General features: G+C 43.8%; 1 protein-coding gene across 1 annotated transcript; it reads left to right on the top strand.

The window, feature by feature from the left end:
• Positions 1–13453: 13453 nt before the first annotated feature.
• LOC127188332 (sperm motility kinase X-like) lies at positions 13454–15256 on the top strand. The gene has a single exon (XM_051144817.1). It carries the CDS (start codon positions 13454–13456, stop codon positions 15254–15256), a length of 1803 nt encoding a protein of 600 aa, XP_051000774.1.
• Positions 15257–15531: the final 275 nt, after the last annotated feature.

The following is a 15531-nucleotide window of genomic DNA, read 5'->3' on the forward strand; positions in this document are numbered from 1 at the left end:
CTTTCAGGCATTTTGTCACACACACACACACACACACACACACACACACACACACCCAGACAAAGTAACTAATGTGATTAAGATCCTCCCAAGGGACCCATCCCAGGATGTGTCTGTTACCTGGAAAGTAGTGCCTTTGGGGGACACTCAGGAGCCAAACTCTCCCAAGCGTGTCTTAGGATGGAAGATGAGAAGGCCTCCACTAATCTAAGTGCCAGAGCCCAGGTACCGGGAGACGTGCCCTGCACCCTAGGGAATGAGGTTAGTTGAACTCAGTGCCCTGAGGTCCAGCTATTGCTAGGGATCGATCAGCTTCTCCTTTGGATGGACTATTGTTTTGTTTTGTTTCAAGAACTGATAGTTTAAGTGTGGTGATGTGTAGACCCGTTCTGTCCTGGTTGTACTGAACCTTTTATTAATAGAGACTGTCACTTTGATCTCTTATAAACTACTCACACGGTTTCCTTGGCCTGCACTGTGTGGCGGGATCTTTAATGGTCCCACTGGGGCTTCATTTCATGTGTCCAGGTGGTGGCACTCATGCAAATCTATAGCATGTGGCTTCAAGAACATTGCAAGCATTGTTCCAGACCCATGCCCCTTACCTGTAGATGCCACAGTCACATGAATGCCCACTGTGTTTCCAGTGGGAATAACGTCTCCGTTTTGATACCTTACTAGCTTAGATCATATGGAAAACAGAAATGTGCTTTTATTGAGAGAAAGCCCCCAATAAAAGAGCCAAAAATAAAGGGAGAAATCCTCCTTATTCTAGTGTTCAGCTCTTCCCTACTAGAACCCAGACATAGTGTTTACAGTTACTTATACAAGCAACTAGGATGTAACTCGAGTAACCCCTGGTGCCTTAGTCTAAACGGTCAATTTCACAAAAAGGAAATGGGCAGTGTTATAAAACATAATGATCTGTCCTCTTTTGTTGTTGTGGTTTTTTTGAGACAGGGTTTCACTGTGTAACAGCGCTGGCTGTACTGGATTCTCATTGTAGACCAAGCTGGCCTGGAACTCACAGAGATATGACTGCCCCTCCCTACCAAGTGCTGGGATTAAAGGCATGTGGCATTACCCCTGGCGGGATCTGTCTTACTCAAGTAAGAGACATACACGAAGTGCCCAAGAAACAAGGCCAGAGAATATCTAATGGCTACAAAATGGACCCCATTCACTCTTAGCTGAGGAACTCTTTCAGAATCCACCTGCTGTGTGTCTGCCTAAAGTACCTAGTATTCACTAAAATGTCCAGCAAATATTTCACCCTGCACCTTGTGTAGGGTTACTGCTGCTGCGGCAGCTGTAATATCAAACAAAGGAGTGGGCCTCAGGCTACAAGGCTCCTCAGTTCCTCAGGAGGTGGGGCCCTAAACATTCTTCCACCGAGTCCCAGAATGCAGGCCACTCCAGCCTTACAACACACACCACACAAATGACAACACCATGACTTTGCACCTCTACATCGTAGCATAACATTAATTACTGAAGATTCTCCATCTTCAATGCCTGTGGCAGGAATGCTTTTCCTGTCTGTAGGACTGTAGCGGATGTAAACATATTTTTGTTTTGATCCCAAGTGTGGGATATCTATTGGATGTAAGCATATTTCTGCTCTGATCGCAAGCATGGCATGGGGAACAGACTTGTGAGAAAACAGGTGATGTTTATGCAGTAGAAGCTGAGCCACCTCGTGCGGAGGCTTGGGTTTTTGCCAGGTGAAAGACATCGTAAGACAGACTCTCAGACGACACACACACACACACACACACACACACACACACACACACACACTCGCCCAATAGAAGGAAGCTGGGGCTTTTTGGTTCTCAGTATCCTTTGGCTGTTCATTGCTGTTATGTCCAAGTGGAGAGACCCCTGTAGACCATCAGAGACCAGACGGATGCAATTCACACAGGGTCTTTTTATTGAGCAAGCTCGGGAGCAAGGACAGTCTGTTCCCCAGAAACTGGAGGAAGGTGGCGGCCTCGACTCCTTAGGATACTGGGCAAATTCCGCAAGCGGGGCTTTTCAAGCCTTTGCGTTACATGATTGGGTAAGGGGGCTAGTTATAGGGATGTTGGCCTTAATACTGATAGGGTATACTAGGGTAGGGGGTTTTGGGCCAAGCCATAAGGGGAATCTTCTCTAAGATTTATCTACTGTAACATTGTGAGTTTTTCACCTTATGAGCTGGCCCCTAGGGGTTAACTCCTGGTGTTACCAGGCTTACTTTTGTGGGCTTTCCTAGACCTTGGGTAATTAGGGGAAGGGGGCAGTTCACTCTGAGAGCAAGACAGAGGCTTGGTGCAAGATGGCCTCTGTTTTCAATCACTCCACTTTGAGATAATCCTAGAGAAAATCGCTCCAGTGAAGGCTGCGATGTTCCAAGTTCTTGTTGCTGCTCTGGGTTCCAGCTGCTGTTCCAGGTTCTAGCAGCAACTTTGGTGGAATTACTGGTCTGCTGAAATCCTGCTGACTACACCAGGGGAATTGCTCCCAGGAACTGAATTCAACGAAGTCTCCTTCTCCTGTTCCCGTTAACCTCTTTTCTCTCCCATCTAGGGTAGGTGGGTTGGAAGGGAGGTCTATGCATTAAAGAACCCCAACTAAAGTAGGTTTGGGAAAGGCCAAGCCTACATAGCACCTACTTGACATTTTACTTTCTTGGTTGTACTGAAGATGTCTGCCTACTGCCTTCAGGGCTTCTGGATTCCGATGAGACATCTACTGAGTCTCTTGGGGGAGCTGTGACCAGTTTCTTCCTATGAGTCCCACAGATGCAACTGGTCCTAGAGTGTCTTGGGAGACTGACCACTTTGTTACAGTTGTACAGTGCCAGTGAGGGGCTCTCATAGTTTCCACAACAATCCAAGTGTAAAGAGAGGAATGCAAACTTTGCATGGAGGTATGTGAGATCTGTGACAGACAGGCGTTGCCACAACATTTTTGGTTCTACTTGCAAAGGGCGTTGGAGCATCCTTTGGGTTCGCTTACTTCCTGGTAAATGTCAGTCTATCCCCAGGAAGGCATAGATTTGGGGCCTGTATTATCATTGTTAGCACTCCTGTTGTGCTTGCTATTGAGGTGGAGATGGTCCTTGCTGTGATGTACATGTGAAATGTCCCCTATAGATGCTGTGTTTGAACATGTGGTCCCCAGCAGGTGATCCTGTCTTGGGAAATTGGGGTCCAGCTTTAGGAGGTGGGGGTCTAGCTCCAGAAAGCATTTTTCTGGCCTGGCATCAGAGGTGTAAGAACCGCATGCTAACGCTTGCTAACATTCCCGCCACCATGTCTTCCCTGTTCCCTCATGGTGTGAGCCAAAACCAGACCTTCAGCAAGTTGCTTCTTGCTGGACACTTGTTGCCCACAGAGGCACTAATACAGTCCTTCTGGACAGGAGTGTGCCCATCCCTCATGGGCCCATGGCTGCTGTGACCTCACAAAGAGCCACTGTGAAGGATGACTGGTACCTGTGCATATAATGTACTGCCTAGGGCTGGTTTTTATTCTTCTAGCACAGAGAGCTAGAGTGTGGTGATCTGTGCGACTTCCACTTTGGTGGAGTTTTCACCTGGAATATTGGTGAAGTTTGGCTTTGGATGCTGGCATCCAAGATGCTGGCAACGATTTAGGTTTGACAGAGTGAGCCTTTCCTCACACTCTCAGGTGTGCTTTGGGGCTGTTGGCGGTAGCTTTTTATTTTACTCTTTTACATTTATGGTTTGGTTTCAGAATTTAATTTTTATATATTTTAAAGGTTTGTTGTTAGTTTTCCTTCATTTGTTTTTACTACTCATTTCCTTTGTGTTTTATTTCTTTTGTATTAATTTATTCAGATTACATCTCAATTGTGCTACCCTCCCTGTATCCTCCCATTGCTCCCTCCCTCCCTCTTTCACCCTCTTTCCATCCCCTGTGACACAAGGCGACCTCATCCCCCACCATATGGTCACAGCCTATCAAGTCTCATCTTGGTAGCCTGATTATTCTTTCTCTGAGTGCCGCCAGGCCTCCCCACCAAGGGGAAGTGGTCAAATATGGGGCCCCTGAGTTCATGTCAGAGTCAGTCCCCACTCTCCACACAGCTGTGGAGAATGTCTTGTGCATTGGCTCAGTAGGGGTTCGATGTTTACTGCGTGTGTTGTCCTGGGTTGGTGCAGTAGTTTAAGTAGACACCCCTGGGCCCTGATTCACCCGTCACAATGTTCTTCTTGTAGGTTTCTAGGACCCTCTGGGTCCTTCTATTTCCTTTTATTCTCCCACACATCTCTCACTTAGGTCCCAATAGGAAGTCTCCACATCCATCTCAATCTCCTGGTAAGTAAAGACTATCATGGGACATCCTTTTTGGGCTTGTGTTCAATTATAAGTGGGTATATACCATGTGAGTCTATCTGGGTCTGGGTTAAGTCATGGAGTATGATCATTTCTAGTTCCATCCATTTGCCTGCAAATCTCAGGATTTCCCTGTTTTTTGTTTTGGTTTTATTTTGGTTTTTCGAGACAGGGTTTCTCTTTGTAGCCTTGGCTGTCCTGGACTCCCTTTGTAGACCACGTTGGCCTTGAACTCACAGTGATCCGCCTGCCTCTGCCTCCCAAGTGCTGGAATTAAAGTTGTGGGCCACCATGGGTTTGCCACCATGCCTGACTCCATTTCCCTGTTTTTAATAGCTGATCAGTATCCCATAGTGTAAATGTACCACTGTTGCTTTATCAATTCTTCGACTGAGGGAAATTCAGGTTGTTTCCTGGTTCTGGATGTTATGAATACCTCTGCTATGAACATGGCTGGGCATATGTCTTTGTTGTGTGGTGGAACATCTTCTGGGATTATTCCAAGGAGTGGCATAGCCGGGTCTTGAGGTAGCGCTATTCCCAGTTTTCTGAGAGAGCACCAGATACATTTCCAAAGTGGTTGTACAAGTTTGTACTCCCACCCGCAAGGAAGGCGTGTTGCTCTTTCTCCACATCCTAGCCAGCATGTGGTGTCACTTGAGGTTTAGATCTTAGCCATTTTTATGGGTGTAAGGTGGAATCTCAGAGTCATTTTAATTTGCATTTCTCTGCTGAATAAGAGGCTGAGCATTGCTTTAAGTGTTTCTCTGCCATTTGATAGTCCTGTGCTGAGAATTCTCTGTTTAATCCTGAGCCCCATTTCTTTTCTTTTTTTTTTTTGTTAGATTTTTTTAAATTAATTTATTCTGGTTACATCTCAATGTTTATCCCATCCCTTGTATCCTTCCATTCCTCCCCCCCCCTATTTTCCCATTATTCCCCTCCCCTCTGACTGTTCCTGAGGGGGATTACCTCCCCCTGTATATTCTCATAGGGTATCAAGTCTCTTCTTGGCAACCTGCTGTCCTTCCTCTGAGTGCCACCAGGTCTCCCCCTCCAGGGGACATGGTCAAATGTGAGGCACCAGAGTACGTGAGAAAGTCATATCACACTCTCCACTCAACTGTGGAGAATATTCTGACCATTGGCTAGATCTGGGTAGGGGTTTAAAGTTTACCTCCTGTATTGTCCTTGGCTGGTGCCTTAGTTTGAGCGGGACCCCTGGGCCCAAATCTGCCATCATATTGTTCTACTTGTAGGTTTCTAGGACCCTCTGTATCCTTTTATTTTGCTATTCTCCCATGCGTCTCTCATTTAGAGTCCCAATAGGATGCCTTCCCCTCTGTCCCAGTTTCCTGGTAAGTGAAGGCTTTCGTGGGACATGCCCCTTGGGCTTGTATGCAGATATAAGTGAGTATATACCATTTGATTCTTTCTGCTTCTGGGTTAACTCACTCATTATGATCATTTCTAGCTGAGCCCCATTTCTTAATTGTTTCTTTTGCTTGGTGGTGTTTAATTTTTTGACTTCTTTATATACTTTGGATATTAGACCTTTGTCAGATGTAGGGTTGGTGAAGATCTTTTCCCAGTCTGTAGGCTGTTGCTTTCTTCTGTCGACAGTGTCTCCTGCCTTACAGAAGCTTCTCAGCCTCATGAGGTCCCATTTATTAATTTTTGACCTTAAGGCTTGGGCTGTTGGAATTCTGTTCAGGAAGTTGTCTCCTGTGCCAATGAGTCCCGGGCTCTTCCCTACTTTTTCTTCTAACTGACTGCGTGTCTCTGGTTTTATGTGGAAGTCTTTAATTCACTTGGACTTGAGATTTGTGCATGGTGATCAATATGAGTCTACTTACATTTTTCTACATGTAGACATCCAGTTAGACCCGTACCCTTTGTTGAAGATGTTTCCCTTTTTCCATTGAATAGATTTGCCTTCTTTTTCAAAAATCAAGTGTCAATATGTGTGTGGATTTATTTCTGGGTCTTCCATTTGATTCAGTTCCATTGATCAACCATCCTATTGCTATGCCTGTACCATACTGTTTTAATTACTGTTGCTCTATAGTACATCTTGAGATCAGGTATGGAGATACCTATGGAGGAACTTTTATTGTACAGGATTCTTTTCGCTATTCTGGGTTTTTTTGTTTTTGTTTTTCTTTTTTTTTTTTATCATACAATTTTTATTTTTACTTATTTATCTGTCTTGGAGATATCTTTGTTCATTCAGTGAATCAGCATTTGTAAAAGGCTCATAATAGTGGCTAGAAGATTTAAAGTACAAGAAATGTAAGCTATTCTTTCAAATAAGCGCATACAGGTGGATTTTCTAGTTTCTTTTTAGTGGCTTTCTTTTTTTTTCTTTTTTATTATTAATTTATTCATATTACATCTCAGTTGTTAGCCCATCTCTTGTATTCTCCCATTCCTCCCTTCCTCCTGCTTCCCCCCCTACTCCCCTCCTCTAGTCTGTGACTAAGGCGGACCTCCTCCTTCGGTATATGCTCATAGGGTATCGAGTCTCTTCTTGGTGACCTATTAACTTTCTCTGAGTGCCACCAGGCATCCGCATCCGAGGGACATGGTCAAATATGCAGCACCAGAGTTTGTGTGAAAGTCAGATCTCCTCCTCCACTTAACGGTGCAGAATGTCCTGTCCATCGGCTAGTCTGGGTAGGGGTTCGAAGTTTACTGCCTATATTTTCCTTGGCTGGTGCTATAGTTTGAGGAGGACCCCAGGGACCAGACCCGCCTGTAGTTTTCCAGGACTCTCTGGATCCTTCTATTTCCTCATTCTCCCAGGCTTCTCACACCTAAAGTCTCAATAGGATGTCCTCCCCTCTGACCCACTTTCCTGGTAGGTAAAGTTTTTCATGGGGACATACCCCTTGAAAAAGTGTGTCGATATAAGTGAGTATATACCATTTAACTCTTTTTGCTTCTGGGTGAACTCACTCATTATGATAATTTCTAGTTAAATCCATTTGTCCACAAATTTCGGGAATTCCTTGTTTTTAATAGCTGAGTAGTATTCCATGGTGTAAATGTACCACAGTTTCTTCATCCATTCTTCTACTGGGGGACACGTAAGCTGTTTCCATGTTCTGGCTATTATGAATAAGGCAGCTATGAACATGGTTGAGCATATGTCCCTGTTGTGTGGTAGAGCATCTTCTGGGTATATTCCAAGGAGTGGAAAAATGAGTCTTGAGGAAGCCCTATTCCTATTTTTCTGAGAAAGCGCCAGATAGCTTTCCAAAGTGGTTGTACTAGTTTGCATTCCCAGCAGCAATGAAGGAGTGTTCCTCTTTCTCCACATCCTCGCCAGCATGTGGTGTGAGTTGAGTTATTGATCTTAGCCATTCTGATGGGTGTAAGATGGAATCTCAGTGTCGTTTTGATTTGCATTTCTCTGATGACTAAGGAGGTTGGGCATTTCTTTAAGTGTTTCTTAGCCATTTGATATTCCTCTGTTGAGAATTCTCTGTTTAGTTCTGAGCCCCATTTCTCTATTGGGTTATTTGGTTTGGTGGTGTTTAATTTCTTGAGTTCTTTATATATTTTGGATATTAGACCTTTGTCAGATGAAGGGTTGGCGAAGATCTTTTCCCAGTCTGTAGGCTGTTGCTTTGTTCTCTTGACAGTGTCTCCTGTCTTACAGAAGCTTCTCAGCCTCATGAGGTCTCATTTATTAATTGTTGACGTTAAGGCCTGGGCTGTTGGTGTTCTGTTCAGGAAGTTGTCTCCTGTGCCTATGTGTTCCAGACTCTTCCCCACTTTTTCCTCTAACTGGATTAATGTCTCTGGTTTTAGATTGAGGTCTTTAATCCACTTGGACTTGAGTTTTGTGCATGGTGACAAATAGCGGTCTAATTGCATTTTTCTAAATGTAGACCTCCAGTTAGACCAGCACCATTTGTTGAGGTTGCTGTCGTTTTTCCATTGAATAAATTTGGCTTCTTTGTCAAAAATCAAGTGACCAAATGTGTGTGGATTCATCTCTAGGTCTTCAGTTCGATTCCATTGATCCACTAGCCTATTGCTGTGCCAGTACCATGCTGTTTTAATTACTGTTGCTTTATAGTACAGCTTGAGATCAGGTATGGAGATTCCTCCAGAGGATCTTTTATTGTATAGGATTATTTTTGCTATTCTGGGCTTTTGGGTTCTCCATATGAAGTTGAGAATTGTTCTTTCAATATCTTCAAAATATTTTATAGGTATTCTGATAGGGATTGCATTGAATCTGTGAATTGCCTTTGGTAAGATGGCCATTTTTACTATGTTAATTCTCCCGATCCACGAACAAGGTGGATCCCACTATCTTCTGATGTCATTTTCAATCTCTTTCTTCAGAGATTTAAAGTTTTTTCAAATAGGTCCTTCACTTGCTTGGTTAGGGTTACTCCTAGATATTTTATATTGCTTGTGGCTATCGTGAAGGGAGTAGTTTTCCTAATTTCTTCCTCTGCGTGTTTGTCATTTGTATATAGGAAAGCTACTGACTTTTTTGAGTTTATTTTGTATCCAGCCAATTTGCTGAAGGTGTTTATCAGCTGTAGAAGTTCTCTGGTGGAATTTTGGGGGTCACTTATATACACTGTCATATCATCTGCAGATAGGGATAATTTGACTTCTTCCTTTCCCATTTGGATCCCCTTGATCTCCTTTTGATGTCTTATTGCTCTGGCTAGAACTTCAAGAACTATATTGAAGAGTATGGGGAAAGTGGGCAGCCTTGTCTGGTCCCCGATTTTAGAGGGATTTCCTTGAGTATCTCTCCATTTAATTTAATGTTGGCTATTGGTTTGCTGTATATAGCCTTTATTATGTTTAGATAAGTGCCTTGTATTCCCGAATTCTCCAGAACTTTAAACATAAATGGGTGCTGGATTTTGTCAAATGCTTTTTCTGTATCTAAAGAGATGATCATGTGGTTTTTCTCTTTCAGTTTGTTTATATGGTGGATTACATTGATGGATTTCCATATGTTAAACCATCCCTGCATGCCTGGAATGAAGCCTACCTGGTCATGGTGAATGCTGTCTTTGATACGCTGTTGTATTCGCTTTGGGAATATTTTGTCGAGTATTTTTGCATCAATGTTCATAAGAGAAAATTGGTCTGAAATTCTCTTTTTTTGTTGGGTCTTTGTGGGTTTTAGGTATCAATGTGACTGTGGCCTCATAGAATGAATTTGGTAATATTCCATCCATTTCTATCTTTCAAAATAGCTTGAATAGTATCGGTATTAGCTCCTCTTTGAAGGACTGGTAGAATTCTGAGCTGAAACCATCTGGCCCTGCGCTTTTTTTGGTTGGGAGACTATCAATGGTTGCTTCTATTCCTATAGGCGAAATAGGGCTATTTAATTTGTTTATCTGGTCTTGATTCAATTTTGGCAAATGGAATCGGTTGAGGAAATTGTCCATTTCCCTTAGATTTTCAAATTTTGTGGCATAAATGCCTTTAAAGTAGGTTCTTATGATTCTTTGTATTTCTTTGGTGTCTGTTGTTATGTCTCCCTTTTCATTTCTCATTTTGTTCATTTGGATAGTGTTTCTCTGTCTTTTAATTAGATTGGCTAACGGTTTGTCTATCTTGTTAATTTTCTCAAAGAACCAGCTCTTGGTTTTGTTGATTCTTTGAATTGTTCCCTTTGTTTCAGGTTATTGATTTCAACCCTGAGTTTGGTTATTTCCAGATGTCTCCTCCTCTTGGGTGTTTCTGCTTCTTTTTTTCCTAGGCCTTCCACATATGTCATTCAGTTGCCTATATGAGATGTTTCCAATTTCTTTATAAAAGCACTTAGCGCTATGAATTTTCCTCTTAGCACTGTTTCAGTGTGTCCCACAAATTCATTTTCATTGAATTTCAGGAAGTCCTTAATTTCTTATTTCTTCCCTAACTCAGGTGTCATTAGGTAGAGTTGTTTCGTTTCCATGTGTGGGTAGGCTTTTTGTTCTTTCTATTGTTGTTGAAGTCCAGCTTTAGACCATGGTGATCTGATTGGACAAAGTATTATTTCAAACTTCTTGTTTCTGTGGAAGGTTGCTTTGTGACCTACTATATGATCAATTTTGGTGAAAGTTGGAGTGTTGAAGTCTGCCACTGTTAATGTGTGGGGATCGATGTGTGGTTCAAGCTTTGTCAATAGTTCTTTTACAAATGTGGGTGCCCTTATATTGGGAGTGTAGGTGCTTAGAATTGTGAAGTCCTCCTGGTTGACTTTACCTTTGATGAGTGAAGTGTCCTTCCTCATCTCTTTTGAATCATCTTGGTTGAAAGTCTATTTTATCTGATATTAAAATGGCTACACCAGCTTGCTTCTTGTGTCCCTTTTCTTGGAATACCTTTTTCAAGCCTTTTACCCTGAGGTAATGTGTATCCTTGTGGCTGAGCTATGTTTCTTGAATGCAGAAGAATGTTGGGTCTTGTGTATGCATCTAATCAGTTAGTCTGTGTCTTTGTGTTGGAGAATTGAGACCATTGATGTTGAGAGATATTAATGACCAGTGACTGTTATGTCCCTTGATTTTGATGTTGGTTGCATTAGTGTGTTTGTGTGATTTTGTTCTTGTGATGGTGTAGTTATCTATTTCCCATGTAATGTTGGTTGTAGCTGTCACTTTGGGTTGGAGGTTTCCTTCTAGTAACTTTGTAAGACTGGATTTGTGGATAGGTACTGTTTGAATTTGCTTTTGTCGTGGCATATCTTGTTTTCTCCATGAATAGTTATTGACAGTTTCTCTGGGTATAGTAGTCTGGCCTGTCATCTGTGGTCTCTTAGGGTTTGCAGGACCTCTGTCCAAGCCCTTCTGGCTTTTATGGTCTCTGCTGAGAAGTTGAGTGTAATTCTGATAGGTTTGCCACTAGATGTTACTTGGCCCTTTTCCCTTGCCACTTTTACTATGTTGCTTTTTTTTCCTGTATATTTTGATTTTTATGTGGCAGGAAGATTTTCTTTTCTGGTCTATTCTATTTGGGTTGTGTAGGCCTGTTGTATGTTTTTATGCATCTCCTTCTTTACATTGGGGAGTTTTTCTTCTATGATTTTGTTGAAAATACTTTCTGTGCCTTGGAGTCGGGCATCTTCTCTTTCCTCAATGCTTATTATCCTCTGGGTTCGTTTTTTCATGGTGTCCTTGATTTCTTGGATGTTTTGTGTCACGAAATTTTCAGATTTAGAATTTTCTTTGATGGTTGCTACAAGTATTACAACTTTATCTTTGAGTCGTGGCATTCGTTCCTCTGTCTCTTGGATTCTGTTAGAGAAGCTCACCTCTCTGTTGCTTGCTTGCTTCTCTAAGTTCTCTCATTTCCCGTTTTTCTTCTATCTGTGCCTTTATCATGGTTTTTGTTCTCATCTTCACGTCTTGAACGGTTTTATTGATTTCCTTCATGTGGTTGTATTATCCATAATTTCCTCCTGTACCTCTCGATAGTCCTGTTTCATTTCTTCCACCTGTTTCACTGCATCTTCCTGCATTTGTTTTTGTTTTTAATTCATTTCCTCCATTATCATCTTTATTACTAAGGATCTGAGGTCATTTTCTTGTATTTCAATTGTGTCTGAGTTCTCAGGGTTGCTTATCTTGGGACACGTGGTATCTGGAGATGTCACATTGTTTTGGATTTTGTTGTTTGAATTTTTACACTGGCCTTTAGTCAGTCTTCTTGCTGTCTCTGATGTTGTAAGGTAGCTTCTGGTGTCCTTCACTGGTTGTTGAGAGAGGATTGTGGGTAAGTGATATAGGGCAAGGGCCCTTACACCTGTGGGGATCAGGAAACTCTCCCTGGAATAGGCAAGTGACCTGGTGTCAGTTGCAGGAGACTTTGCTCGATACCCTGGGCTCCCCGCTGGGTCAGCAGTGGTAGGCCCTGGTGGTTTGCAGTCCCAGGAACAGTTGAGGTAGTGTATGTAGAGATAGCTATGCTGTATTTGGCTGGGCTTTGAATACCCTGCCCTCAGGTCTCAAGTATGTGGATCCTGGGCTCAGGTCACCCTAGAGTGCCTGAACCCCTGCTGGCTTCTAGTAGTTGTTTAGGTTTCTGCTTGATTCATCCAGGCAGTGTGGCCTAGGCAATGCCCAGCATGGAGAGTGCAGCTACTGCCTTGTGACTGTTGTTAGTTGGCTAGATTTCTGCCCTATCCCCTCAGTCCTGTCCAGCCCCTACCAAGAACATGGGAGGCCCTGCTGGGCTGTGGAGCCTGCCTAGGCCAGGTCAGTTCTTACCAATTGTGTAGAAAGTCTGCTGGGTTAGGTTGCTAGGTTTGTGCCGGTCTTATTCAGAGTGCACAACTGAAGCAGTTCAGTCCCAATGGGTTGGGCAGCTAGTTATTTTTCTACCCTATCCCCTCAGTTAGGCCCAGCCTCCCTTGAGAGCATGGGAGGGCCTGCTAGGCTGTGGAGCCTGGCTAGGTAGGGTCAGTTTTTCCGTACTGTGCAGCGACAGTCCACTGGGGTCAGTAGCTAGGTTCCTGCCTGGTCCCATTCAAAGCGCACAGCTGTGGCTGGATAATGTGTCCACAGCTGCCAGGGCCCAGTGTGTCCCCTGGGGCTCTCTACGGACAGGAACCAGGCAGGTGGTGGGGTAGTGTGAGGACAGATCCACCAGTTTCCCTGAGATTTCCCCAGGCCAGGAGCTCTCGTGGTTTACTGCCACGAGTTCAGTCCCATCCGCCCAGTTCATGCGACTTTACAGGCCGGTTTCAGTCCAGACCCTGGGGACTGGTCTCCCTTCCTCCTTGGGCCATTGGATGACCAGGGGCCAGACCTGCCTGAGGTCTGCACTGTGTGGATCCCTATTACATAGTGATTTCCAGGTCTTGCATTCTTTGGCCCCCAGTAGGGTCCTTAGTCTCCTTCCTGTAGATCAGATACAGTTCAGTGCTGCCATCTTGAAATTCTCCTCTTTTATTTCTTGTGGATTTGGCTAGTTCTTATTTTCCTATGATCTTAACATGCATCTTTTTGTGGTTTGGGAAATCTATCTTTATTACTGTTGGAAATTTTGGCCATGTTTGTGCTTAACCCACTTTTATTCCTTTTTATCCTGCATCTCTAGTTGGTGTTTATGGTGATCATTTACCCCAAACAACGATGAAGAATTGGCGCTGGATTAACGACATAGGTTTGGATGGCTTTGATGACCTGACTATAACAGAACACTATAACTTCATAAGAACACTTGGGACAGGATCCTATGGTGATGTGAAGCTGGCAAGTCATCGCCTCACGCAAAATGAAGTAGCAGTAAAGCTTCTCCCAAAAGGCAAGATGGACACCACCCTCATGTCAGAAATCGAAATATTGAAATCTGTAGACCACCCAAATATCATTAAACTTTTACACTTAATCGAGACTGCAAAACATACTTACATAATTATGGAATATGCCTCGGGAGGAGAGCTGCTGGACAAGATCCTAGCATTTGGCTACTTACCAGAGAAGGAGTCCTGTAGACTTTTTACACAAGTGGGGTGTGCAATTCATTATTGTCATCGGAAAGGAATTGCCCACAGGGACATAAAGCCTGAGAATATTTTAGTGGACAGCAAAGGAAACATAAAACTTTGCGATTTCGGGTTCAGCGCTAAGGTCACAATGGGACAGAGGCTGAAGGATCGTTGTGGGACCCTCCCCTATTGTGCCCCAGAACTCTTTAAAGGTGAAGCCTATGATGCTTTCTCCATTGACATCTGGAGCTTGGGCGTTCTGTTGTACCTCATGTCTACAGGGTACCTGCCTTTCTATGGCCATACGCGGGCAAGAACAAAGAGGAAGATCATGGTAGGAACATACTCCAAGAAATTCAACTTGTCACCAGAGCTTTGGGAGGTTATTACTAATTTGTTAACTGTGAACCCTGGGAAAAGACCAAGAATAGGTGACCTCATGAACTTCGCATGGTTGAAGCATGGTGGTGAAGGTTCTCCTAGTTCTTTTAGCAACAACAGTGCTGACAGCCACCCAGACCCCAATGTCATGGTCACGATGGGCGCGCTGGGATACAAGCCACGCGAGATAAAGAAATCTCTCCAGGAGAAAAAATTTGATGAGGTGATGGCCACCTACCTCATCCTTAGGCAACAGTCACCCTGTGGGGGCCACTTTATAAAAAAAGTGAAGCCCAGGCAGTCTAACCTTCAAGAGACAACACTGAAGAGGGCATCTAGTGTCCCTTCCCTAACAACATTCGTCTTACCCACTCCTGAGAATGTCAGAAACTGTAGGAGGAGGATCAGTATGCCACCCATCCTCAACTTCTTGAACATGAGTGAAACCCCTGTTCTCCCAATCCGCCTTGTTAGTGTCCAAGAGGACTCTGTCATGAGCGTCATCTGGGCAGATACCAACATCTATAACGCCTATATTGTAAGACAGAGCAGCACATCTTCACAATGTCTTGGAATGTACTCTAGCCAGTCATCCTTGGATGAGTTCAAGGCTTGTTCTAGAACTTACGAGAACAAGTTGTCCTCACAGAGTATTACATCTCATCATGTCCCTGTGGAGGAAGGGCAGTGTAAAATAATTAACATACCCCCTGAAAAAATTAGCTCCTCTGTCCCACAAGCCTCACCTCAGGAAGACCGCAGTGGACAGCCCTATGAAGTGACACTAGCAGGAACAGAGAACGGCAACACCTCAAAAGAAAATTCATTTTCCATCTCCAATGAGGAGGCCCAGGATGAGGGTGTACAAAAAGAGCCATCTTCTCCAGAGACACCCCAGGGAGATCTCAGTTACCAGCACCAGACTGTACCAAGAGTACCCTTCAGAAAACGCATCTGGAAGACCTTGAGGAGAGGCTTCCTGAGAGGGATGGGGGGGTTATTTTGTTGCGTGACAGGTGAAAAGCGGGAGCGCCTAGCCAACAGAAAAGTCCTGGCTAGGAGCTAAACGGGCTGTGGAGTCAGCCGTCGTACCAGGTAGGTGGAGAAGCTACAGTGCACCTCTGCATCTAGGCTTACTTTTTCTTTTAATGATGTCACTTCACTCTCTCTTTTTTCTTTCTTCTTTCCATCTTTCTTTTCTTTGAGACAGGTTTTCCTTGTTCAGCCTTGTCTGTCTTGGACTCACCTTGTAGACTAGCCTGGCCTCGAACTCACAGAGATCTGCCTGCCTCTCTCTCCCCCCAAAGTGTTGAGATTACAGGCATGTGGCACTGCACCTGG

Source organism: Acomys russatus, chromosome 4 (genome assembly GCF_903995435.1).
Source record: "Acomys russatus chromosome 4, mAcoRus1.1, whole genome shotgun sequence".
NCBI lineage: Eukaryota > Metazoa > Chordata > Mammalia > Rodentia > Muridae > Acomys > Acomys russatus.

Excerpts from the sequence above, each read along its gene's own strand:
- LOC127188332 (XM_051144817.1), top strand. The coding sequence starts at position 13,454 with ATGAAGAATTGGCGCTGGATTAACGACATAGGTTTGGATGGCTTTGAT.